The 25505-nt window shown below is 44.4% G+C and overlaps 1 protein-coding gene across 4 annotated transcripts in view; it reads left to right on the top strand.

The window, feature by feature from the left end:
• LOC130264738 (phospholipid-transporting ATPase ID-like) overlaps positions 1-25458 on the top strand; it is an 83491-nt gene extending 58033 nt beyond the window's left edge. For all 4 annotated transcript variants that reach the window (XM_056513188.1, XM_056513190.1, XM_056513189.1 and 1 more), the window contains exons 14-28: positions 830-873; positions 2398-2563; positions 3346-3534; positions 4253-4368; positions 5748-5912; positions 7331-7442; positions 8513-8618; positions 9463-9610; positions 12644-12827; positions 14373-14596; positions 15908-15991; positions 16938-17183; positions 18496-18634; positions 20528-20658; positions 22648-25458. In XM_056513188.1, coding sequence (XP_056369163.1) covers positions 830-873; positions 2398-2563; positions 3346-3534; positions 4253-4368; positions 5748-5912; positions 7331-7442; positions 8513-8618; positions 9463-9610; positions 12644-12827; positions 14373-14596; positions 15908-15991; positions 16938-17183; positions 18496-18634; positions 20528-20658; positions 22648-22869 — 2276 coding nt within the window. In that variant the 3' untranslated portion in view covers positions 22870-25458. The remainder of the gene's footprint in view (positions 1-829; positions 874-2397; positions 2564-3345; positions 3535-4252; positions 4369-5747; positions 5913-7330; positions 7443-8512; positions 8619-9462; positions 9611-12643; positions 12828-14372; positions 14597-15907; positions 15992-16937; positions 17184-18495; positions 18635-20527; positions 20659-22647) is intronic.
• Positions 25459-25505: the final 47 nt, after the last annotated feature.

Below are 25505 nucleotides of genomic sequence, written 5' to 3'. Positions count from 1 at the left end.
TTCAGGAAAGCAATCCCAGAAAGGATGATTTAGTTCTGCTCTCCTATGGAGGCTTAAGGGAAGCAGATGTACAAAAGCCTCTTGACTATGGTTCCCAGGGAATCAGATGTACAAGTCCTCAGAAGACATGTTTACTGTATTTCTTTCACACTTCTGAGGCCTTTGTGAAGGCACACCAGCACAATTTACTTTGTTAGCAGCTGAGGTTGCTGGTGCAAACATGAGTCAATCATTCCTGCAATTCATTGCATTTCTATCTTATTTCAATGAGGTGTTGGGACCTGGTAGCCTTGGCACAGTCCAGACCTTCCTAGTGAAACTTTTCTCCAAGCAGAAGTTTTAATAATGTTCTTTAGAGATGACATGTCTTCAATTCCTGTGACCAGATATTCCATTCAGGAATAATCAATAGAGCAGTCTTGCTACCTAGATGCAGGAAAAATGGGCTTTGAAAACTCTTTTTCTGTGGGTGTCCAGGGACTGCTGCAAATAGTAGGATCCAGAAGCTGAATTTTGAAAGAGAAGGTACAAGAAAAGTCATCCCCTGGAAGTACTTTCATTTCCTACCTAGCACTAGAAGCCCTGTCCTCTGTGTTCAGCTCAAGACAAGTCTTCTTTACTCAAAAGCCAGTCACTTTTATGGTAACTGCTTTGTGTTTCAGGCATCTGTCCCTCTCTGGATTTTGTCACGGACCAACATAGAAACTGATTGTTATGTATCACTAGTTGTCAGTGCCCATGTCAATGTATGGAAACTTTTAAAATAGATTCTAGCTTAGAAACACTTGACCCGATTTTGTGGCTATAATTTCATCTTTCTTTCTTGCAGGTGATGTCTATGACATATCTGGGCAAAGGATAGAAATAAATGAGGTAAGTGCTCAAGTGCTTTCAGTGGCCCTGGATAAGTACCAGTGGACACAACCCTGCATAGCTTATGTTTTTGACCCTGCAAGAGCTGATGCTCTTGATGCTCACAACAGAGGTGTGTGTACCTCTGGATATCAGAGAATTCCCAGAGTTAAGTTCTTTTCCAGTAAGCCTGGGTTAAACCTGCAGATTAGGAACAGCTCACTGTCCCCTGTACTTCACGTGACATCCTGGTGAACGCACAATTTCTCTTGAACACTTGACCATTGGTGTTTGCTGGAGACTTGGACATTGTTCAATTTTATTAACCTTGGCAGTTAATTAAAGCTTTAGCTAGGAATTAGTGAGTGCAGTTCATACCAATAGCAAGGTCTCTGTCAAATTCCTCTAATGTCTGGACTTCAGAAAGTGTGAAAATATATAATTTCTGCATTTTTCTTTAACCTCTGCTTTTGGGCACAAGCTCACATGTCCTCATTTCTAAAATGTCTGAAAGCTGCACGCAGTAATCCCAATAACAAACAGAAAGATGATGAAAATCCCACTCCTCCTTCCAGTGATTCATTTCCAGTCCATTTAGAACTTAAATTGCCCACTGCAACAGGCTGTTTGTGCTGAGTACTGTGCCTCCAGCCTGCCCTCTCCATCAGCCTTGGTGACACACTGGACTCCTGCCAGCTGTCCACCCCACCCTGCTGCCGGTGACCCTGTCTGGAGCAGAGCCCTGCTGCCCACACATCCACAATGCTGCTGTGCCTGGACCTTGCTGCACAGACGAGTGTGGGAGGGGTCAGTCTGTGCTCTTGGGCTGAGTGCTAAATGTCAGTGTGCAGACGTCAAAAGGATGATTCCCGCCCTGGAAACTCTGAGCTCATCAGGGATGGGGCGGGAGGCAGAATTGTCCGAGGCAGGCTTGGCAGTCCATTACTCCATGACACATCATGTGGTGAGCTTCTGGACATTTCTCCAGTGTGCTCCACTCTACTTGGGGCTCCTTGGTTTTTGACAAGATGGGCAGTGCCTGTGGAGTTTAACCTTTACTTCACCTGCCTGTCCTATTTTTTTCATATCAGGACTTTTTTCTGGCTTCGGGAGAACATGGTGTATAAGACAGACTTTAGAATTGTTTTAAACTCTGTTGCTGCATTCCACTATCACAGGCAGCCTTTGACATTGTAAGCATGATGTTTCCAAGCAGGCATGTTTTGAAGGCAGGCACTTCTTTGCTGTAGGCATCCATTGGCAGGGATCCTGTTGGAGAATTAGCTGCTGCTCAGAGAGGCAGTTTAGCTACTTGGTTCTTAGCCTGAGTGCTGCTCTGGAAGGCACATCTAGAGCCTGTCCTGCCCTATGATTAAATACCTTTCATGACCTCCCACTCCCTTAAATCCACCAATCTCTGTCACGAGCAGCCAGCCCTGCAGGGCAGGGTCCTTTGTAAATGTGAGGAGGAGAGATGTTGTGTTGGGCAGGCACTGGTGCACAGCCCTGTGAGAGCTCAACAAACCAAGCCGTGTTTTTTTTCAGAACACAGAGAAGGTTGATTTCTCATACAACCCGTTAGCAGACCCAAAGTTTGCCTTCTATGACCACAGCCTGGTGGAAGCTGTGAAGCTGAACGATGTCCCGACGCACAGGTTCTTCCGGCTGCTCTCGCTGTGCCACACGGTGATGCCAGAGGAGAAGAAGGAAGGTGAGGACTGCTGAGGGCACTGGAATGAGGGGTTATGTTCACTCGCACCACAGCATGTCTTCTCTCCACAGAAGCTGTTGTTGGTCCTTTTGGCTCCTTGGTGATTTTCTGTAGTGTACAGCTAATCAGTGTCTTTGGAGATGCCACATGGGAAGAGAAAGGACCAGGGACTCTACTCCCTGTGTGTTCCTGGGGTGGAGCTGACACTACTGCAAACACCACATCTCTGGAGTGAGGAGATTGCAGGTGCCACAGCTTCCCTGAGGTGGCAGACTCTTGCCCCAATTTCTCTCTACTCTGCTGCTAGTCCCAAAAAGCAAAGAGCATCTATCCACTGGAGACTCATTAGCTCCTCTCACCCAGTGTTTCCACAGCTACTAGGTCAGCCTCCTCAAATCCCAAACAGGATGAAAGCCATGCTTAAAGGCTAGAATCAATTGACAGGTATAAAGTGAAAATACTGATCAGAAAGATACATGCAGATCTAACTAGAAGGGGCTAAACCCAAGGATCCTATCCTCTCAGTGGGACATTAAACTCCAAAGAGAGTGATTAAAATCCCCAAAAGAATCCAGGGTGCCTCTTGCACTGTCCTGGAGGATGGGTTGGTGGAACTTGATGAAGATGTATGGGCATAATGTAGTTTTCAGTGCTGCACCTCTATGGATAGACAGAAAAGCAAAGGGATAATTGCTATATTATGTCTTAGATTTAATTTTTTTTTTTTAGCTCAGAAATAAGTCAGAAGCCACATTACTTTTTTTTTTTTTCTTGCATATCAGGAAACTTGGTGTATCAAGCACAATCTCCTGATGAGGGAGCCCTAGTCACTGCTGCCAGAAACTTTGGATTTGTGTTCCGGGCTCGCACACCAGAGACCATCACTGTTGTGGAAATGGGAGAAACAAAAATCTACAAACTTCTGGCTATTCTTGATTTCAACAATGTTCGCAAGAGAATGTCTGTGATTGGTATGTTCCCTTTGCTGCTTTCTTTCCTTCCTTCCTTTTAGGTTCTGGAACTGTTCCTCATTCTGCTATGATGCATTTTTCTAGGACATCTCCTTTGCAATGTGCCCTGAGTAATACTTATTTCTGAGGACTTGAGATGGGCTGCCTTGACTTTAAAATTATACAGCTACAGTGCCAGAAAAATACTTAAAGGAGGCAAGTGGGAGAAATCTCCACATCTGGACCACAGTGATGCAAGCCAGCTTCCTAAAGACACTAGCTTTCATATATCTTGCCCCCCTCATTACAATGCAGGAAAGGCATTTCTTCTAATCACGAACAAACTAAGAAACCCACTTTCCCAAACAGAAAACGGAGAAATTATTCAAGAAACTTTTTGCAACCTTTATTAACACTCCAACATACTCTAATATTTCAGGAATGTTGCAATTGTAGTTACAGTTTACTGGTGGCAAAATAGGAGAAGTGGACCAGTTCCCTAAAAACAGGTTGTTGCTAAGTTTTGATTGAAGTTCTGCCTGTAGGGACAAAGTAGCTCCTGCTCAGACCAATGCACTCTCTTCTTTTCTAAGCAGAGCTTATCTTGATTCCTGGGAGTTTGCCAAAACTTGGGGAAATTCAGACACAGTAAAAACTGTTCTTGGTTTTGATGGAAGGGCTTTGTACCTTAAAAGACTCAGTCTGGTATTTGTAGCATTTCTTCTCCTCTTCCTCACAGTGCGGAGTCCAGAAGGTGACTTGACTTTGTACTGCAAAGGGGCTGACACCATTCTTTATGAACTGCTTCATCCATCCTGCAACTCTCTCAAGGAGGAAACCACAGAACACCTGAATGTAAGAGCTTCCTTCTCAACAACATCTCTGCATTTGGTGTTTTCCTTTTCTCCAGCATACTTTGTCTTCAGGGGAAAAAACCCTCAGATTTTAGAAACTGCACTTAGGCACCAATTTTAAGGTATGGATTAGAGAAACAAACTAATTTGTATGGCCTTAGGTCTCAAATTAGTTGCCTAAGCATGAGCACCAGGTGCCATTTGGACTGCTGCAGGACAGTGATCAGATTGAGGGAGGTGATTCTGTCCTTGTGCTCTGCTCTTCTGACACCTCACCTGGAACACTATCCAGCTCTGGGATCCTGAACATAAGAAGGATGTGGACATGTTGGAGTGAGTCCATGGCTACAAAGACGATCAGAGGGCTGGAGCACCTCTCCTGTAGCTGGGAGATTTGGGTTTGTTCAGCCTGGAGAAGAGAAGGCTCTAGGGAGACCTTATAACACCTTCCAGTACCTGAAGGGGATACAAGACTGCTGGACAGGGACTCTTTACAAGGAGATGTAGTGATAAAACAAGAGTTAATTGCTTTAAACTGAAAGACAGACAATTTAGATTAAGTATTAGGAAGAATTTCTTTACTGGAACAGGCTGTCCAGAGAAGATACAGATGCTCCATCCCTGGAAGTGTTCAGGGCTGAGTTGGATGGGGCTCTGAGCAACCTGGTACAGTAGAAAGTGTGCCTGCCTATGGCAGGGGGATTGGAATGAGATGATTTTTAAGGTCCCTGCAAACCCAAGATATTCTATCATTCTATGATTCTGTAATATGGACAAAGACAGCAAATCCAGTGCAGGACATTTAAAAAAACCTGTGACCTGTTTCTGATGCACCTTTACTTCAAGCCTGGGGAAACAGCTCCCAGAGTTGCATTTCACGAATGCATCTTTGCTGTTCCACCAAACACTGAGCTCTGTATTGTCCATCTGAAAGCATGGCTGCAAGGAGTTGCTGAGATGCCATGACTAGCTGCACTCATGCTGTGCATTTCAGCCAGAATTCATACCTAAAATATTGAACCCACATCCAAAATTTGAGACTGTGTTCAGTATTTATTTAGGTCTCACTGTTCTGGACCTCTTGTTGAGAAATAGATACCTGGCAAGCAAATACCTGGTTAGTGAAAAGCTTTAAAGCCAGAAAGTAGAAAAGACCTTTTGAGTTATTTTTTCATAAGGACCATGGATGGCAATGATAAAATGGTCTGGAATTGCTATGTAAAAATACCCCAACATTTGTGGACTAAGGTGTTATTTTTCCACCTCTCCTCTGCAAACTTTGCCAAGACACTTTTACTAGTCTGCTTTCTGAGGGTTCTTTGTAAGCCAGGTGACCAGACTGTTCTTCTTGGACCTTTCTGCCTCACCACTGTCTTGCAGGAGTTTGCTGGAGAAGGCCTGAGGACACTCGTGGTGGCCTATAAAAGCTTGGAGGAAGATTACTTCCAGGACTGGATCAGGCGTCACCATGAAGCAAGCACTGCCTTGGAAGGACGGGAGGACAAACTGTCAGAGTTATATGAAGAGATTGAAAAAGACCTAATGGTTGGTAATTCAGGGAATCTGGGCCAAGCTGTGGGGGAGGCAGTGAGGGTGGTGGTTTGTCAATAAACAGCTCAGTATGACTTTGGTAAACACTGCTCTGCATGTAGCTCAGTGGGCTGTGTGACAGGAGCAGGTCAGAACGTGGCAGCCCTGGGTGTTCACTGGCACCTCCACCAGGAGCCCATAACTGGGGTGTCAGCCACCAGTTCAGGGGAATGGTTTTATTTTAACTCACGTGGGTGTCAGAGTAGCTTTCCCGTGATGAAGTGACATACCAGAGCCTGCAGGAGATGACGTGGACACAGATATTTCATAGCTATCCTTTGTATGTGCAAATGGATGATCTATTTATTTTCCAGCCTTTGAAATGGTAGGCAGTGAATAATTCCCAGTGCCTCTGAGAGTGTCTCCTTTGTTCTTCCAGCCCTGGGCAGGATGGGTAGATAATATCCATGAACATGTTTGTGTCAATTTGAAATGGAGCTAAACTGTGATCTTTGAGTCATTCTTCTCTCCCTCTGTGTTGTTACAGTTTTTAAATGCCCTGGAGGATTTGCCTGTGTTTTAGAGCCATGAATAATGAATGAAAAGCATGTGTGTGATCTGAGGAGATGCAATCCAGCTATTGCACTCGTGGCAGTGCTTTCTTGAAACCCCAGAAATCCTGGCAGACACCTTTGCTCCTTCCATTAGCTGTATGCTCAGAATGCCAGCAGGGACCAGGGACCAAGCAAGTGTGAGCTGGGGAAAAGCTGGCCTTTGAAATTTGCGTAGTCTCTCCAGCTGAATCAATGACTACTGTAAATCAGGGATTGCACAGTTTTGAGGACCCTGTAGAGAAGTTCTGTCAGAGCTGTTACTACATTGGTAACACTCATAGCTGATGTATGATGGACATCCCATGCCAAAAGGGATCCCAGGCTTAAAACCAAGCTCTGAATTTATTCTCTAAGCAGCAGGAGGTGGGTGGCAGCAGTGAAACCGAGGCAACAGTGAAATCTCCATGTCCTTTTGACAATAGGTTAAAGCCACCAACTATCTGCAGAGCAGCACAGCTGAGATCAAGTACCACACCAGAGGAGGTTTGGGGACACAGATTCAGGGTCTTTGTTCCTCTTTTAAAGCTCTATCTGCTGTGAAGGGAACACATGGAACAACACAGACCTGTAGCTCTGCAAACATTCTTGCAAATAATTTCATGCATATTCATAATCCATCAGAGCCTGGGTGGATTAGAGCCTAGAACATCTGCAGGACCAGGACTATATTCTGTACAGTAAATTTGCTGAGGAAGAACGACAATCAGTACAACCTTATTCCTGGAGATTTAATTTGTGTTTGCTTGAATAATTAGGTTTAATGCTTTTTCCTTCAGTAGCAGTGGGAGGATTAACCAGCTCCCTGCCATTTCTGTTAAGCTGCTAGGTGCCACAGCCATAGAGGACAAGCTACAGGATGGGGTCCCACAGACAATTGAGACTCTTGCCAAAGCCAACATCAAGATATGGGTTCTCACTGGAGATAAGCAAGGTAAAGGCACTACAGCTCTGGATGTTTCTCTTCTCTTCCCCTGCTGGGGTTCTGCTAGACCTTCTCATTCTTTGAAAACTGCACAGAAGACAAACTTAGAGGGCTTTGCTTCACTGCCAATTATGCAAAATTTCAGTTAACTGGAATTAGACCAGATGACTGTGGCTTGTGCCCATCCTTAATTTCTGTCATGAGAGTGGAAGCAGGGTGAAGGCAGCATCCTTTGTCTTTGGAGAGGTGACAGTAAGCATCCCATAGTCCCTGACATAGGCATGGAAAGGTGTCACCTTCATCCAGTTGATCATTCAGGTGAAGAAGGTGGAAAATATCTTGTCCTGCTTTCCAGAAACTTTAATGTTAAAGTTTATGTTTAATGTTAATGTTAATGTTTAATGTTTGGTACATTTGAGTTTGCATTGAGTTTTTTGCTTCTGGCTCTCATCATCCCAAATAGAAACAGAGGAAACATAGGTTTTGGAGGTGGAAAGAACAGCAAATAGACCCCAGTGAATTCTTTTGGAGACATGGTATTTTCACTGAAACAGTGGTGTTTCAGGGAGGTCAAAAATGTTTGCAAATAATTTCATCCAAGGCTTGAGCAGAGAACTCCTGAGAAAAATGAAACATTTCATTTTGTCATGTTCCAAATGCAATAGTTTTGCTATAAAATACCAAAATACCTTTTTCAGAATTTTATGGACAAAATGTTATAATCTTTTTAAGAGCTGTGGTTTGGGGGTTTTCTGGAAGTAGGAAAAAAGCAAATTATCCCCAAAAAATTTTGAATCAACATGAAATGTTATTTTGTTGCTCCAAGTACATTGGTCAAAGGGTGTTGGTCAAAGCTTTTTCATTTTAGTGGAGTTACTTTTTTCCTGTGGTCTTGTGAAGTCAAATTTGCTGCTACATCCATCAGATTGACTCTCCTGGCTCTCTTGCTTTTGACTCTGAAAGGCCACAATCTCTTTTGAGTCAGAAAGAGAGCTTTTGTCACGTGAACAAAAAGGCTACAGAAGTGGATGAATTTTGGACTGCTGAGGTGGATTATCTTTCTGGTTTATCTTCCCCAGAGACAGCAATGAATATTGGTTACTCCTGCAACTTGCTGAATGATGACATGGCAGATGTTTTCATTATTGAAGGCAGCACATCTGATGATGTACTGAATGAGCTGAGGTAAATGGCTGAAGAACAGTTTCAGTGCTATGCACTAGCACTATCTGTGTTTTGTATCTTTCCACCTTCTTTTTCCCTGTCAGCTTTCCTTGCTGCAGTTCATTCAGGGACCTTAGATAAGGCAGAGCTGTCTCCCTGGAGGATCCAGAAGCTAAACACAGTGTAGAAATCTCCTCTGAAAGTAAATGCTGAAGTTTCTTGATCCAAGAACTCAAATTAAACAAAAGTAAAAGAAAACAGAGTCAGATAGGGAATATCAGCTGAAATTGACCATGAAGTGATCCTGAGCCACAAAGGCTTTTATTTGGCTGTTGCTGTACTGCTGTTGCCATTTATTCACGTTGCTGTCCTTTGTCTGGGTATTTCCTTTGTCTGGAGACTTTCTTGGCAGTATTTGAGAACCTCCCTTCCTTCCTCATCTCCTCTGCAGACACAGGTTCTTAGGAAAAGGTGGAAAATGGGAAAAGTTTGCAGTGTTTTCCTCTTGGAGTAGATGGCTGCCAGACAACATGCACAGAAAATTGGATGTCCTTTGGGTTACCATCATTCATGACATTGACATGGTTTGTTTGACTTAAAATCAGCAGAAGTTTAGCAACACTTATTAGAGTTTCAGAAATGTGGATGATCTGTGCAGACAGCAGAAGTTCAACAGTGCATATTGTTGTAGGGATACAGTAAAAATTGGACTGAACTATCAAATGGAAACGTTAAGCTTTTTGTTCTCATAAAGTTACTTTTACAAAACATATATATATTTGCAAGATTTTCAGATTTTAATTGTTATCTTTGGTTTCTTTTTTTTTTTTTTTTTTTTTTTTTTTTTTTTTTTTTTTTTTTTAAGGAATGCGAGGAAAAAGATGAAGCCAGACTCCTTTCTGGACAGTGATGAAATCAACATTCAGTTTGAAAAGCCTTCGAAAAAACAAATAATTGTACCTGATGAGCAAGCAAATGGGGTCTATGGTCTGGTTATCACTGGCCACAGCCTGGTAAGGAAGGTTCAGAGCCCTGCTAGGGATGAGTTCCCTGAAGAACTTAACTGCAAGACATACTAGAAGTCTGAAAAATGCTTTAAAAATTACAAGGGTTTTATTTCCCCTACTTGAGGATTAGGTTTAGTGGTTATCTGAGACATCAAAGCTGACAGACAATGTTTCAGAAGATGTTTCAGGAACAGAAAACAGTTGGCCTTGATCTTTGGTGAGCAAGAGGGATAGAGCAGCTGCATCATATTTAATTTCTGGAAATATACTAGAAAAATAACCAGGTTTGTGTTTGCTGCAAGAAGATAGCATGAGATGTGGGCTTCAGTGCCAAGGACATACTCTACTAAATATAGCTGAAAGTAGATATGCTTAATTTATAAGATATAGATCTTATCACTTAACTAATATATTGATCTCTCCCACTATGTTTTTCAAAGCAAATCAAAGCAAAATCTAGACTAAATTGCTAAATGACAGATGGAGGACTGCTTGGCTCTGAAGGGCTCACTGTTGATCTAAAACAGCAGTTAGCTGTCATCTGCAGAGGGTTATCCCACATCTCTTTGACGCTCAGTGTTTGCATTAACTGTTTAGAAAGAGAGCAGGTAACACCAGGCTGGGAGAGAACAAAGAAATCTGAGTCAGGCATGATGTGGAAAGCATAGGGGGAAACTGAGTCAGTTGGGATTTCTGAACCTGGAGAATACTGATCAATCTTGGTAACACTCTTTAAATTATAAGAGGTAAACAAAGTAATGGAATTAAACTGGGATGAGAGAGTTCTGGATGAAATGTCTTCCTGGTGAGAACAGTGAAATTCTGCAATAAATTATCTCTGTTAGGAAATTTTTTAGAGGAAAGAAAAACAATTTAGATAAATTCAAACCTGTCTGCAAGGAAGGTTTAATTTTTGTTAGATTTATTTATCTGTTGTATTTTACTTTCCCAGTTCTCAGTGAAAGCAAATAGACATATTTAGAAAGTTCTGGGTTGTGCTGCCTCCCAGAAACAAGGTGCTTCTCTTCCCTGTGGTTTCTACCTTTCTTAATGTCAGCCCAGAAAGTTTCACTCCCAGTTCTATAGCAGCCCAGAAAATTACTATTAAGAAAATCTCATCTTTCTTGACTTTTGGCTAATATGCCATGTATACCGACCCCAAACACTCTCAGACAGTGCCTAGGTTGTTAAGCACCCTTTTTCCCTCTTTTACACTCACTTCCTCTTTAACTCCAGGGTCGTAATCCCCTTTAGATTCCCACTGCAAAGTGGACAAGAGGTCTGTCAGGTTTGGTCCATGTTCCTTGCATGGACATCAGCTGAAGCCCCCTGTCTGTTCCTACTCCATCCCTGCAGTGCTTACCCTGAGTGCTGTGCTACCAGAACACCACTGGCAGAGATGGCAAAGCTTTCTTTATGCTCCTGGAAAACACACACTCACCCACACCCTGGCACAGGGATGGACTCACAGAAAGAAAGTCTGCATCCAGTCCCCACAGCACAGACACAATGAATTTCACCAAGATTATGGTTTTCTCCTTGGTGGGGATCACAAGGACAGTGCAGACAAATCTAGGTGTCATTTATTTATTTCTATGAGCTTGAACAATGGTAGCAGTGCTGACACTGTCCCCCAGACAGCACCTGCTGAGTGCTCTATCCCTGCCTGCAGAGGGGTGGGAGGGCAGTGCTGGGCTGTGCACACATCTGGTCCTACCTGAACCAAGCAGTGAACAGAAACTTGCCAGCATCCTTACTGGCATCAACATGCCAGTTGATTTATATGCGCTTTCACCATTAATATACAAAGTGAAAACATTTTGCTGGTGCTGTGCAGGAAGGATGTTGAGGCAAAAGCCACCTCTGACTGCACTGAGCAGCAGTGCTCAGGCTGAACCATGAGAAGGTCTCCTGTTGAGCCAGCCTGCTGCCATGACAGAGGAAAAAGGGGACACTGGTGACTCACAGCTCTCTGTTTCAAAAAGAAAGAATATGTGACTGTCTGCCTTACACAGACAGGGCACTGGGCCTGCCGTAAAGGCTCTGAGCAGGAGTGACCCTTGTAGATTCCTTCCATATATGTCTGCTAAAAAGTGACAACAAAGAACAGAGCCAAAAAGGATGATCTGAAAGAAATATGACAAGCTCACAGCGCTCCCTCCTCCCCATGCAGAGCTGGAGGGGTAACTAGACATCCAATTATCTCAGTGCTTCTCAAATAGAAATAACACAGCTGACTGATTTAAAAGATCAGTACTCAGAGTAAAGCAGCCTTCTCCCTAGTTTTGTGGTTTGCTTTGTCATGCCCTGAGCTTAACTTTTTACATGTTTTTTTTAAAATTAAGCACTTAACTAATTGAAATCTTTCCTATTTATCTCCCAGAGCTTAAATAGTAATCCAAGATGGATGAGCAGAGACTCTCTCACATGGAGATACACAAGACTGTCTCAGGCACTGCAGCAGCTTCCTGCTCTTGGTGTTTGACACTTCTGCCCTCTGTCAGGTCACAGCAGCCAGAGCAGCTGTGGTGCATGCCCAGATGTAGTACATATCCAGATGTGGTGCATGCCCAGATGTGATACATACCCAGCTGTGGTGCATGCACAAGTGTTGTTAATACCCAGATGTGGTGCATATCCAGAGGTGGTTCATATCCAGACACGGTGCATATCCAGCTGTGGTGCATGCCCAGCTGTGGTGCATATCCAGATGTGGTGCATATACAGATGTGGTTCATACCCAGCTGTGGTGCACAGACAGATGTGGTGCATGCCCAGCTGTGGTTCATACCCAGATGTGGTTCATATCCAGACGTGGTGCATACCCAGATGTCGTGCATACTCAACATGCAAACTTGCAGGTGTAGGGTGCACGTCATGATGTGCAGTGTGGATGCTCCCTGTGACTGGGTGCATGGATCACCCACATGAGTGAGTGTAAGAGGCTGGCTCAGCTGTCGTGGGCCCCCTGCTGCATCCTCTTTGTCAGCCCAGGAGCTGCTGAGAGCCTGCCCTGAGCACTCCCTTTCCTCCTTTCAGGCTTATGCACTGGAAGGGAACCTGGAACTGGAGCTGGTGAGGACTGCCTGCATGTGCAAAGTGGTGATCTGCTGCCGAGTGACCCCCCTGCAGAAGGCCCAGGTGGTGGAGCTGGTGAAGAAGTACAAGAAGGCTGTGACCCTGGCGATTGGAGACGGTGCCAACGATGTCAGCATGATCAAAAGTGAGTGATGGCCGACAGCCAGCATGCTGCAGCAGACTGACTCAAAGGGGTGTTTGCTCTCTGAGGTGGGCTAGCAGCAGGAACACATATCTGAGTGCCTCCTGTACCACCTTCTTTGTAGAAATAAGTGTCTGTGTCCCAAATTTTGGCAGATCTCCACAGAGCACTCTCAGTGCAGGTTAGCTGTGTCCCCCTCCTGGGTCACACTGGGCCCCTTCAGGAGATAAGGTTGCACTAAGTGCCTAATTTTTTGTTTCTACCTCAGAATGGACAAAATGGTTGGTCTCAATGATCTTACAGGTCTTTTCCAACCTAAAGGACTCTATGATTCTGTCAAAAGCCCACATGGGCTGTGATGTGTCAATCAGTGTGTCTGCACGGCCACCATCACAAGGGCAATATATATAACAAACAGTTTATATCACACAGGGCCTGACTCAAAGCAGAAATAAAATCTTTGTGCCTGTAAATATTCTGTATAATATTATGTGGTGTGGGTTTTTCTCATCATTTCTTTGTGTCAGGGCTGTTTGTTAATTATCTCCCTTGAGTTACAGATGATGGGCTTCCAGGCCTCTCCATCCTTGAGCATCATTTGATGCTGCATTACCTCAGTGAATTTATGAAAAAAAGTCCTAACTAGGTATAATTAAATTAAGATTATTCAGAAAGACCTATTGCTAATCTTCCTTGTGTTAATTTGCAAGAATTGATTAACTGGAGCCTTTTAATTAAGAAAGAAAAGGCTAAGTAGAGAGCTTCAAGGGAGATAAGTCAGGCAGTCAGTAAAGAAAGGAGAAGAAAGTTAAAGTGTACATAATAATTAGAAACTAACCCACTCCCCCCACAAGAGGATTGAGACTGGGATTTTATCAATTCAGTTCAGTGAAAACCTCTGAATCTAGCCAACCTTCAGCCATTAAGATTGTATTCATTAGTCAAAGCTGTGTAATTAGCTGTCACATTGAACTTATGTCCATATTTAATAAATGCAAGTTACTATTAAAAATAATGTGACTCTTCTATCTAATTATTTGATTGAACTAATAAAGCCCAGGGAATGTAAAAAGACTACAGTCTGCCTTTCAGCACAGTGTTTGAGAAACTTTAAAATGTTTTGAAGATTTTGCCTGTTTGGGATGATATTTTAAGGCTGGAAGGACATGCATGCATGCAAATAGAAGTCACATGTCAATATATATTAAAGTTATTGATTCATAAAAGCAGATGTTATGGACAACAGTAAGTATTTATGCTGCTGGAAAGCATTCAGAAAAAAAATCATAAACTGTCACTGAACCAATAATTTCATTCAAATAATAAAAGCCCACTCAAAGGAAGTGTATCACAGAGCCAAAATCATAGTGCTGCTGAAAGAGCACGGGAATGCCCATGGGAATTTAATGCTGAAAGAATTGGCATCAATTTTTTCGTTTTTTAATATCTTTTCTTTCTGACTTTTTATGAAGGCTGTGAGGGTTTTAACAGGGTGCTCAAAAGAAAAAAGCAGGTGTGATGATGTGACCAACCACCCTCTTGTTGCAGCTGCCCACATCGGGGTGGGCATCAGTGGCCAGGAGGGGATGCAGGCGGTGCTGTCCAGCGACTTCTCCTTCGCGCAGTTCCGCTACCTGCAGCGCCTGCTCCTGGTCCACGGCCGCTGGTCCTACATCCGCATGTGCAAGTTCCTCAAGTACTTCTTCTACAAGAACTTTGCCTTCACCTTGGTGCATTTCTGGTATGGTTTCTTCTCTGGCTTCTCAGCACAGGTAGGTGCGGCTTTGGTTTTGTCAGGGGTGGAGATGGTCAGAGGGCAGCACCTCTCCTGTGGAGGGAGGCTGGGGGAGAGGGCTGGTCCAGCTGGCACATGAGAAAGCCTCAGGGAGATCTTAGAGCACCTTTCAGTACCTGAAAGTGCTGCAAGAGAGCTATAGAGGAACTTCTCAGCAGGGCCTATTGCTATACAATAAAGGGTAATAATTTTAAACTAAGCTTAAATTGATACTACAAAGATGTTTTTTACAATGAAGTTTGTAAAACACTGACAGAAGTTGCCCTGAGAGATGGTTGATGCCCCCTCCCTGGAAACATTCCAGGTCAGGTTGGATGGGGCTCTGAGCAACCTGACCTAGTCAAAGATGTCTGTGCTGATTGCAGGGAGATTGGTTTAGATGAATTTTACAGCACTCTTCCAACCAAAACCATTCTGTAAGTCTATATCCAGTGTTTTCAAGCAAAGTATCTAGAAATACTTTACAAGGAAATAAACTAAGCAATTCCTTCCACCTCACTGAACAAACTCAGGTCTGTCTTCTTCAGCCACATGGGTGTAAAGCAGATATTGCTGCCTCCATTGTGCTTCAGCTGGAGGATGGATGCCGGAGACAAAATATATATCTATTATAGAATCATATAATAATTAAGGTTGGAAAAGACCTCCAAGATCATGGAGTCCAACCATGAATCCAACACTGCCACATTCACCACTAAACCATGTCCTCCAGTGCCGCACCCACGTTTTTTAAACACTGACCACCCTTTCAATGAAGACTTTTTTCCTAATATCCAATCTAAACCTTTTCCAGCATTTAGGTACATTCTGAAGCACATACATCACTTGCAGGATTTTCAAAAGTAGTCAAAGTGATTACAACCATCAGCTGGTGACACAAATTAGAGTTTGGTGCAGATTTTGTAGTTAGCATATCTGGAGCAAGCAGATTTACCCTGAGATGTCTGTGGGCAAGAGGAGCACATCCAGAGTGAAAAAACTGGTGTTGTTGCATGACAAACCAGCCTCCAACTAAACACAGATGTGGGGAGTGCAGATATCCAGGGACTGGGGGTGCAGAGTGGTGCAGAGGGATCTTGTTCTGGCTACAGCCAGCAATGGGTGCTGAGCAAACTGGGCTGGCATAATGTGATCCTTCCCTGTTTAGGGATGCTGAGCTTGACTCATCCCTTTTGTCTCAGTAACATCTCAAAGGTGCTGCAGCAAGTAATTGTATATAATTTCAAAGAACTGGAAAACACAGCTTTTTGCTAACTTCACTTGCTTTGTTTTTGTTTATTTTCCCCAGACTGTCTATGATGAGTGGTTCATTACACTTTACAATTTGGTATACACCTCTCTCCCAGTGCTAGGAATGAGTCTCTTTGATCAGGTACTGTTTCTGTCATCACTTTGGGGGATTTTATTCATAGGGGTTTTGTCTCCAGATGCTTTTAGCTGGTTCTATGAAGCAAAAGCAGCTGACCTTTTGTCTACCTACTGTGGTAACCCCTGAAATAATACCCTGAAAGAGAGAACATGGACCACAAAAAATGATATTATCTCCTAGTCATATGATTTAGGTTTAGGTACCCTGTAACAGGGAGTTGAGATAAATAATATTACCCTGATTTGGCCTGTAGGTTTCAGTGTGTGATGAGATTTTTGGGTTAGGCTGCTGCCTACAGCACCAGCTGCCATTGCAACCCTCCCCTGGAACAGTCATATTCTACTACCTGTGTTCCTGAAGCCTGGCAAGTGACTTCCTAATGACCAGGCAAAACAATTAATTAACTGGATCTTTGAAACTAGAATTTGCAAGTTCAGCCTTTTTAGTGAATTCTTTATGCAGTAATTTCACGGAAATTTCAACTTCATTTTTACTGTTTGATAAGACAAAGGAGCAATAAAGCTGCTCCTATATTCATTTTACAAGTTAAATAAATAGGAATTAGCTGCTTTCCAGTGACTCAGTGCTCCACTCTGGACACTTAAGGGATCCAAGTCCGACAGCCTTGCCTGTGTGGGGAGGTATTTTCTAACCCTGAACTTCAAGTCAATTCTCTGGAGAGCAGTCTGCTTTAGATGAAGTGTATATTCTTTCTTATTTTATCATCTGTCAATTTTTTTTTTTTAGCACAAGAAAGGTAAAATACATTATGGAAAATATGCCCAGGTGACCTTGGGATGTGCCATGCCAATAAGCACAACTGAGTGAACTGTGTGCTATGGCTTTCCTCATGGGAATGTATGTCACAGGGACATGGCAGCCCTAACTGGGTCTGTGAGTTTGGTTGGGCAGCTGCCAGCAAATCTGACTGTCTCCTCTCTGCTTTCAGGATGTGGATGATCGCTGGAGCATGCTGTTCCCTCAGCTATATGTGCCTGGCCAGCAAAACCTCTACTTTAACAAGGTGGTGTTTGTCAAGTGCATGTTGCAAGGGATCTACAGTTCCCTCATCCTCTTCTTCATCCCCTATGGGGCCATGTACAATACAATGAGGAGTGATGGGAAGGCCATTGCTGACTACCAGTCCTTTGCTTTGATGGCCCAGACCTGCTTACTGATCGTGGTGTCTGTACAGGTAAGGCATCCCAGGTAATACTTTTAGGAATTAGTTGTTGTTTCACCATGGCAGCATCTGGAGGGCCAACTGGGGCCTTGACAGCATTGTATTTGCTACTGCATTGTGCATTCTTGCAAAAAAAAAATCTCTTGACACAAATTAGTCTCCTCAGTTCAACAGAACAGGAGATTTTTATGTCATAAAAGATCAAGCTGACAGGAAAGAAAAGCCTTTGCCTTGGGAAGATTGCAGTCATAACAGACAAATCAGTTAAGGCAAGGGATAGAGAAGGACATGTTCTGGTTTTGTGGGAAGGGTTTGAAGCACAGGACTGCCTGTCTGCCATCAGGCAGTTATTTATAGGTTCTCCATTATGGAGATGTCTCTGCAGCCTGGCCCAGTGCATGATGTATGTGTGACGCAGCCTGAACTTGCTGGAAGAAGGACTTGGTGGTATAAAATTCAGATGGTACTATCAGGATGAGAGAGATATCTTAAAAGAAGACCAATCAATCACAGTTCCCTGGATAATAGTTTCTGCCTTCTGAAGTCTTCACAGGCTTGTTCTCCTAACTTTTAATGTTACATCACAGCTTAGGAGAGGGGAAATAAAGCCTGACTCGTTTGAAATTACTGTTCAGCTCTGGGGCCCTCAGCATAAAAAGGATGAGGGCCTGTTGGAGAAGGGCCATGAAGTTGATCAGAGGGCTGGAGCACCTCTTCCAAGGAGCCTGAGAGCACTGGGGTTGTTCAGCCTGCAGAAGAGGAGGCTCCAGGGAGACCTCATTGCAGCCTTACAGTACTTACCAGGGGCCACAGGAAAGCTGGGGAGTGACTTCTGATAAGGACATGTGTAATAGAAGAAGAGTTACTGGCTTTGAAATGAGAGTGGGTTTAGATTAGATACTACAAACAAATTATTCCTGTGAGGGTATTGAGGCACAAGTTGCCCTGAGAAGCTGTGGCTGCCCCATCCCTGGAAGTGTTCTGAGTCAGGATGGGTGGGGCTCTGAGCAACCTGGGGTAGTGGAAGGTGTCCCTGCCCATGGCAGAGGGTTGGAGCAGGATGATCTTTAAAGTCCCTCAATACCCTGTCTCCAGGGCTGGCCAATAGTGAATGCTTGAGAAGAGGGCAGCAACAGGGTAAAGGTCATAATCCTGCCTTGAATGGTTTCCCAGAATGTTATGATTTGTGACTTGTTCTTTCTTGAGACTTGAATGAATAGCATTCTCAGAGAGGGATATACAAAGTGGAGGACAAGCTGTGTTCAGCACAGATCTGCTAAATAAGGAAGGCACTGACAATAGCTGCACTGCTCTGTTCTTTCAGATTGGCTTGGACACCTCTTACTGGACAGTTGTCAACCAGTTCTTCATCTGGGGCAGCCTTTCTGTTTACTTTGCCATCACCTTCACCATGTACAGTGATGGCATGTACCTGATCTTCACAGCCTCCTTTCCCTTCATTGGTAAGCCTTGGGACAAATCTGGACTGCACTCAGAATGGACATACTGCAGGGCTTAAAGTTTCCAAGTATTTCTATGTATATTTCAGGATATATTGTTGCCTTTTCTGCAAGAAATGCCAGGCTATTTCTGAGGGTTGCTGGGATTTATTTTGAATCCCATCCATCCAGGTGAATGGGTGGCATGTTCCCTTCCTTGTGTAAGAGTGGACATTCCCATGCAGTCATGGGAATGGTCCTTTAAATAAACCTAATGAGCTGGATGGAATGCTTTCTGCTGCTCTCCTATATTTGGGTTCCAGGTATCCAATTTTTACAGCTATCTAGGAGCATCTTATTTGTAGCTGTGTGATCTCTGCAAATAAGTTAACATTTTGGCATAGGAAGGTATACAAGTACAACATCCAGTTAGACATGAGAAAAATGCCATGTGATTATGGTGAGCCTTCTGCCAGGTTAAATGCAAATTCCCCAACAACAAAACATACCAGTGGTGACCAGGTCATTGTAGTTACTTTACATAACAGATTACTGAACACATACAAAAAAATGAAGGATGAAAAAATTAGTCAATCTCCTGAGACTTTGACCAGGAAGAACATATATGTAAGCAAAATTATTCAGATGATTTTAAAAGCTCTGTACATCCATAGCCAATACAGATACAACATTGTTATGAGTATCTACTTCTGAAATTCCAATATTTTTTATTTCAAGTCTCAGATTTTTGTATTAATCAATGCCTTCATTTTGTAACTGACTTTTTCGGTAAAAACTTGATTTGTTTGTCTTCACTGCAACAGCAAGGGGCTAATCCAGAAATATCTGAGATGCAGGTCAGTTGGTCAGTTATTGCAACATATTTTTCAAGCAGATGATCACATCCACTGTGAGATGGCTTTTAGAATCAAAAATGCTGAGTGAGAGAAGACAGAATGTCTGTTCAGTTTCCCAAGGCAGGTGGACAGTTGGATTGGATGATCTTTAAGGTCTCTTCCCACCCTGAGGATTCTATGAGAATTTTAACTCACTTACCAGGGATATCTTATCTGCTGCTCTATTATTACTACATTGGTCAAAGAAGTCATAATGCTGAGGGCTACTTAGGATCCCAGTCTGAAACTACTTTTAAGGAAAGTGTTTCTAGTCTGGACTGAGACAATTTGTTTACTTGAATTTCAGTGAGGTTGTATTACAGCAGAATTTGGCCAACTGGAGAGAAAACATTCAGCAAATATACTGCCAACACCAGCATCATTAAGCCCTGTAATGAGGGTTTTGCAGACTGTTTGTTCTGTCTTACATTCCCTCCGTTGTGTAAAAGCCAGAAGTGAGCACTTTGGATCCAAAGGAGGTGGCAGTGACGTGCCAGTGGTGCTGCCAGGACACCCATTAGGCTATGCTGTCTGTGCAGATCCCCAGAGCAACATATGCTTCTCTCATAAAGGGCTGTGATTCCCATCATCTTCTGGGCAGAGCCAGTACTCCACATCCTTTAGGGAATGGTGCTGGGAAGCAGGAAAGGAGTATTTCTCCTTTTGCACTAGAGTCCTGGCAATAAGTGGGAGTCCTCGGCTGCTGCTTAAGATCTTCTGAATGTTTATACCAATCCTTTGCTGAGATTTGACTCTTCACAGAGGGAAAAGATCCACTCTGACACCCTTGTCCACCTGGGTGGTTGCTGCAATCATGCCTGTACATTGCATTTTTCTTTGCTCATCCTGGACAGTGACACTGGCTTTGCAGTTGTCTCTGCAGCCAGTTGATTTCACTGTTGGAGACGATGCCTGCCTTGTATTTTGCTCTGTTTGCAGGTGCTGTGAAATCACAGAGAGCAGCAGGGAGCAGTGGTGGAGGCGCTCCGTTTGGTGTTTCAATCGTGTGCTTGTTTTCCAGGTACGGCTCGGAACACCCTCAGCCAGCCCAACGTGTGGCTGGCCATCTTCCTCAGCATCACCCTCTGCGTGCTGCCGGTGGTGGGCTTTCGGTTCCTGAAGGCTCAGCTAAAGCCAACTCCCAGCGACAAGGTGAGGAGATACCTTGTTAAACCAGAAATCCTGCTTACCGTGGCCTGGGCTCACCGGGGAGCCACATTGCATGTCCCTTACTCCCCTGAGGAGGATTGAATTTGGGGTTTGGCACAGTTCAAACCATCTGCAGCTGGGACCAAGGCTGAGGTTATTCAGATGTGGATTAGGCTGCTCTGAGGCAGGAAAAGCTGCACTATTTTTAGGTGCAGGGTTTAAGTGGTGTGGCTCAGTGGCAAAGGAGTGGCATGCTCCCCCTACCCTGACACTGTGTAGTTTTTAGCCTGGCAGAGTGCAGGCTTTCACCCTCCACCGGGGAATATGAGCTTGATGGGATTTTTTTATTTATTTCAGAATTTGCTTTTAGTAGCCAATAGCTAGGAACCAGCTTCCCTCCTATTCCCAGGAAGATGAGGGCACCAGGGCAAGGGGAGACAGGGAGTGGTGGAGTGGGCAGGGAGCACGGTGCTCACTGCAGCCCAGGGACCCTCAAGAGCATCAGCTCACACGGAGCTCCCCGGCTCGCCTCCAAACAGGAGCATTTGCTGAATGCTGCTGCCACCTCGTGCTTCCTTCCTCTCCCTGCACCGAGCTGCTGTGGCCCGGGTCAGAGCACAGCCCCAGGGCAGAGCACCGCAGGTGACACACTCCCTGGTCATCCTTGTGGAGCTCCACAGGCTCTCTCTGACCGTAGGAGAACATGTTAGGGGAATTCTCAGCCCTTGCAGAGAGGGTGGGTGGGTGCTGGAGAAGACAGAGCACTAGGGAGGTCATTGGGACACAGTTTGAGGCAGTTTGGGGTGTAAAAATGGGCTGAGTTTAGCCCAGCAGAGCAGAAGTCAAACACAGCTGTCACCCCAGATCCCAGCCTCACTGCTGAGGCTGAGCGTGCCTCTCCCTTTAGCACAAAAGTACTTTTCTGCCTCCTCTTGGAAGTGAATGGTCACAGGAGAGGAGTGGGTTTCCAGCTCTACAGAGTCCCCCAGCTGGCAGTAGACAGGCCTGGTGTTTAGAGGGGCCAAGCACCTGCCACTGCCATTGTGCCAAGCAAGAAGCACAGCAGTCTGGCAGCTGGGGGTTCTGTTGAACACAGGCTCTCAATAGCAGCCTCCTGCATTAGACAGCCCCATTCTGAAAAGGTTCTTGACAGCAGATTAACTCAGTGGCCACCTGGGAGCAGAGAGCCCACTACCTGCAAATAAAGTGCAATATTTATTTCCCATCTGCCAAGGAATACAGGAATTATCCCTGTAAGCAGGGAATTATCCCTGTAAGCATTCAAGGCCAGCTTGCATGGGGTGTTGATCAACCTGATATAGTGGCAGTGGGGTTGGAATGAGATGATCCTTCCAACCCAAGCCACTCTATGATTCTATAATTGTATAACAATCATCATTATAATCATAAAAAGCTTTTGTGTGCCAGAAACCCCCTTTAGTAGTCTGTTTTCTATATTAAATATGCCAATTCTTAAATGTTTCTTCATTTATTTTCTGGAATTTTGACTTGTTGAGATGACTTTCACATTTTGGGTGATTTGACTGAAAGTCCTACAGCCATACCCCAACCATGGCATCGCAGAGCTGTGGGTAACACATGGAAATCATTCCCTTCTATGACTTACAGATGATGCTCCCATTCACATCTCTATAGGATAGGATAGGATAGGATAGGATAGGATAGGATAGGATAGGATAGGATAGGATAGGATAGGATAGGATAGGATAGGATAGGATAGGATAGGATAGGATAGGATAGGATAGGATAGGATAGGATAGGATAGGATAGGATAGGATGAATAGAATAGAATAGAATAGAATAGAATAGAATAGAATAGAATAGAATAGAATAGAATAGAATAGAATATGCTCTTTCCTCATATTTGCCTTTGGATACCTGCTTTTGTTTCCCTTTCTCTGCTCCTCTTCCACTGTGCCTGTGAATAATGACGTACTTTCCACTTTTTCCACCTTATTTTCTGATTCCCAGGTGCTGCTGAAGATCAAAGAAGCGAAAAAGAGACCCCCTCCACCTTCCCCCAAGCGACGCCTGCGCCGGACCAGCACCCGCCGCTCCGGCTACGCCTTCTCTCACCAGCACGGCTTCGGAGCACTCATCATGTCTGGGAGAAACATGCGGCCAAAATCACCTTTTGCCACAACGGGAACGTTCTCACCAAATAGTGACAAATATAAACACAAAGGATTGTAACAAAAAAACTACAAAAAGAAAGCAACTGAAAGAAAAAGAAGAGAAGAAAAAAGAAAAGACACCCCCCTCACTCCCGTCCCCTGTAAAAATCAACAAAGCAAACCAAAGGACTGTCAGGACTGTCAGGAGAGGAGGCTGTGCTGTGTGCAAGGCATCAGTGGCTGCCCAGAGCTCTGCCCTCTGGGCTGCCAAACCAAGGACTTGGGGCTTTCCTTTCACCCAGGTGCACTCTCTGATTCTAGTTTCTTTCCCAAAGATGTGTGCCGCTGCTAGGGAAGGTGGCCAGGGTGAGTTGGACCGTGGAGTTGTATGGTATCCCAGAGGGCCTCCCTGGCACAAGAGAGAACGTGCTGTGGAAAACATCTCTGCTCCCTGACATTGTTCACAACGCTATTTTTTTCTTCCCTCTAACTATATACCTCAGAGCAAAGAGAGTTCCAGTCTGAGGAAAAGGTTGAATTTGCAATAATGTCCTTCTCACTCATGTGCCTTCATTTTTCTTCATGAATCCATTCTGGGCTGTATTACTGGGGTGACAGTATTCACCCCAGGTGTGCCTTAGGCCCAGCCACACAACCCACAAATCCACAATCTTTGTAACACGTGTGATTTTGTGGCCTTTTGACTGTAATCCACCTTCTCAAGAGATGGCCAGTACCCAAACACCATCCTCTTCCCACATCTGCCAGCAGGAAGTGCTGCAGGCTTGGAGAAACCCTTAGCTGGTCAAGAGACCAGGAGCTGACACTCATCAGCCTGCCCTGATTTATCTGGGTTGCAAACTGCTCTTGTAAAGGATTGTTGTCCTCAGAACCCTCTCAAGTTTTGTAAATGGGCACCAGCCATTTCATTAAAACTTAAAAGAGCAGAAGGCGCTCAGGCTTCCTTATGGATCAAACCACAACATTTGTCTCCTGAGGAGCCCGTGCCATGGTTAGGGCTCACCTGAACTGCCAGCATGAGGCATCTGACCCCCTTAACACAAGGTGTGTGCACATCTGGCTTGGTGGTGATCACATAGTTATTGAAACCAGGAAAGCTATTTCATAGCCAAGCAGGTGAAATAGCCTTTACTCCACTGGTGCTGGAGCTCAGTGTAAGGGATGAAGCATGACCTGGTGGCTCCCTCACCCGCCCTGATGAGCAGAGTGGTCACAATTCAGGAGAACTTAATGAGGCCTCAGGAGTCTCTGCAGTGTTTCAAGGCTGCAGTGTTTCTCTGTGCTGGCTCAAATTTTACTTTACTCAAATTTTATCTATCAAACACGGGTGGTAGAGAGCTGGAAATCCTACCAGTCTGACTGCCAGCAGAGGGACCTAAAACGCCCAGACGCAGCTAGAGACGTGGTGATCTTGAGGGACTGGGATTTGCTTGCTGTTTTGTTACACCAACTCCATAATCAGCAGGGTTACTGGGTGGAAGGCCAGCGTGGCAGCATGAGAGTCTGTCCTGCCAGCACTGCTGAGCTGTCTAAATGCAGCTTTTTTATGCAGAGGACTAAGCTCTGGCTGGTTTTAGGGGGGTTTTTTTGTTTGTTTTTGTGGGTTTTTTTGTTGAGGTTGGGGCTTTTTTCAGCTCCATTATACAAATTTAGGCTCCTTCCTTCATTTGAATTGGATTTTTTGTGCAGAAACCAGTTGATATTTATGAGACTCTGCCCTGAGTCTCTGAGCTGTCAGTGGAGGCAGTGTATGATGGCAAGAGGCCAGCCATGTCCCCATTTCATGGAACACCCTGTGGTCCCAGTTTCAGCAGTTACTGCGTGAGATTGTTTAAGCTCCAACAGAAGGTTTCATCTCCCTGTGCTTAACTAAATGCAGGAAAGAAAAAAACCCCAAAAACCAAACTAGTCTGTTGCACCTGCTGCTTGGGGAGGCTTGTTGCAAACTGTGGTATTAAATTTCAGCATGGCCAGTGAAAAACTGGAGCTGGGACTGGATCCAGACTTCAGTGTCTGGGAGCTGCTTGCTAGGGAAGGAGTAAATAATCTGGTGATCTCCCCTGGAAGGAGACACCTAAGTAAAGTGAGAGCCTGCACTCTGGCTGAGGAAGCTGCTGTGGTAGTTAATGCTTGTCGCCTCCCCCTGATTTACCATTCAGTTTGCAGAGACAATCATGGCTTTCTGATGAGGATTATGTTTTCCACAGTCAGCCTCCCTGGAGTTGGAGGAAAAAGGAGAATTTGCGCAGATAAGCAGACATCCCCATGACACCCAGACTGATCTGTGGACTGAAAGTCCTCTCAAAGCTGTTCCCGGCGTCTGATGCAGCAGAATATATTGCAGAGCAGCAGAGGCAGACCTTGTGCTGACAGAGCAAGGAAGATCTGACACTGTGCCTCTCTTCTCATACGGTTTACGTGCAAAGTACTCACCTTCTGGCTAAAAGGGGATTTGAAAATGTTGGCTACAACATGTAGGGGATAATAAAGCTGTTGGTGAACTTGCACCAGACACAATTCTTTCAGTGGTTTGACACAATCAGCATTTGAAACACATCAGCTGGCAGTGATGTCTGTCTTACATCACTCCTGATTTTGTAAAATAATGGTGGTTTTTTTTAAATAAAAAGAGAATATTGGGATGATAGATTGCTTGGCACTCTTGCTAATTGACGTACCAAGTTTATAACTTGC

The sequence above is a fragment of the Oenanthe melanoleuca genome, chromosome Z (assembly GCF_029582105.1).
Source record: "Oenanthe melanoleuca isolate GR-GAL-2019-014 chromosome Z, OMel1.0, whole genome shotgun sequence".
NCBI lineage: Eukaryota > Metazoa > Chordata > Aves > Passeriformes > Muscicapidae > Oenanthe > Oenanthe melanoleuca.
Note: the sequence above shows the minus strand (reverse complement) of the source record. Positions and strands in the feature narration are given on the sequence as shown.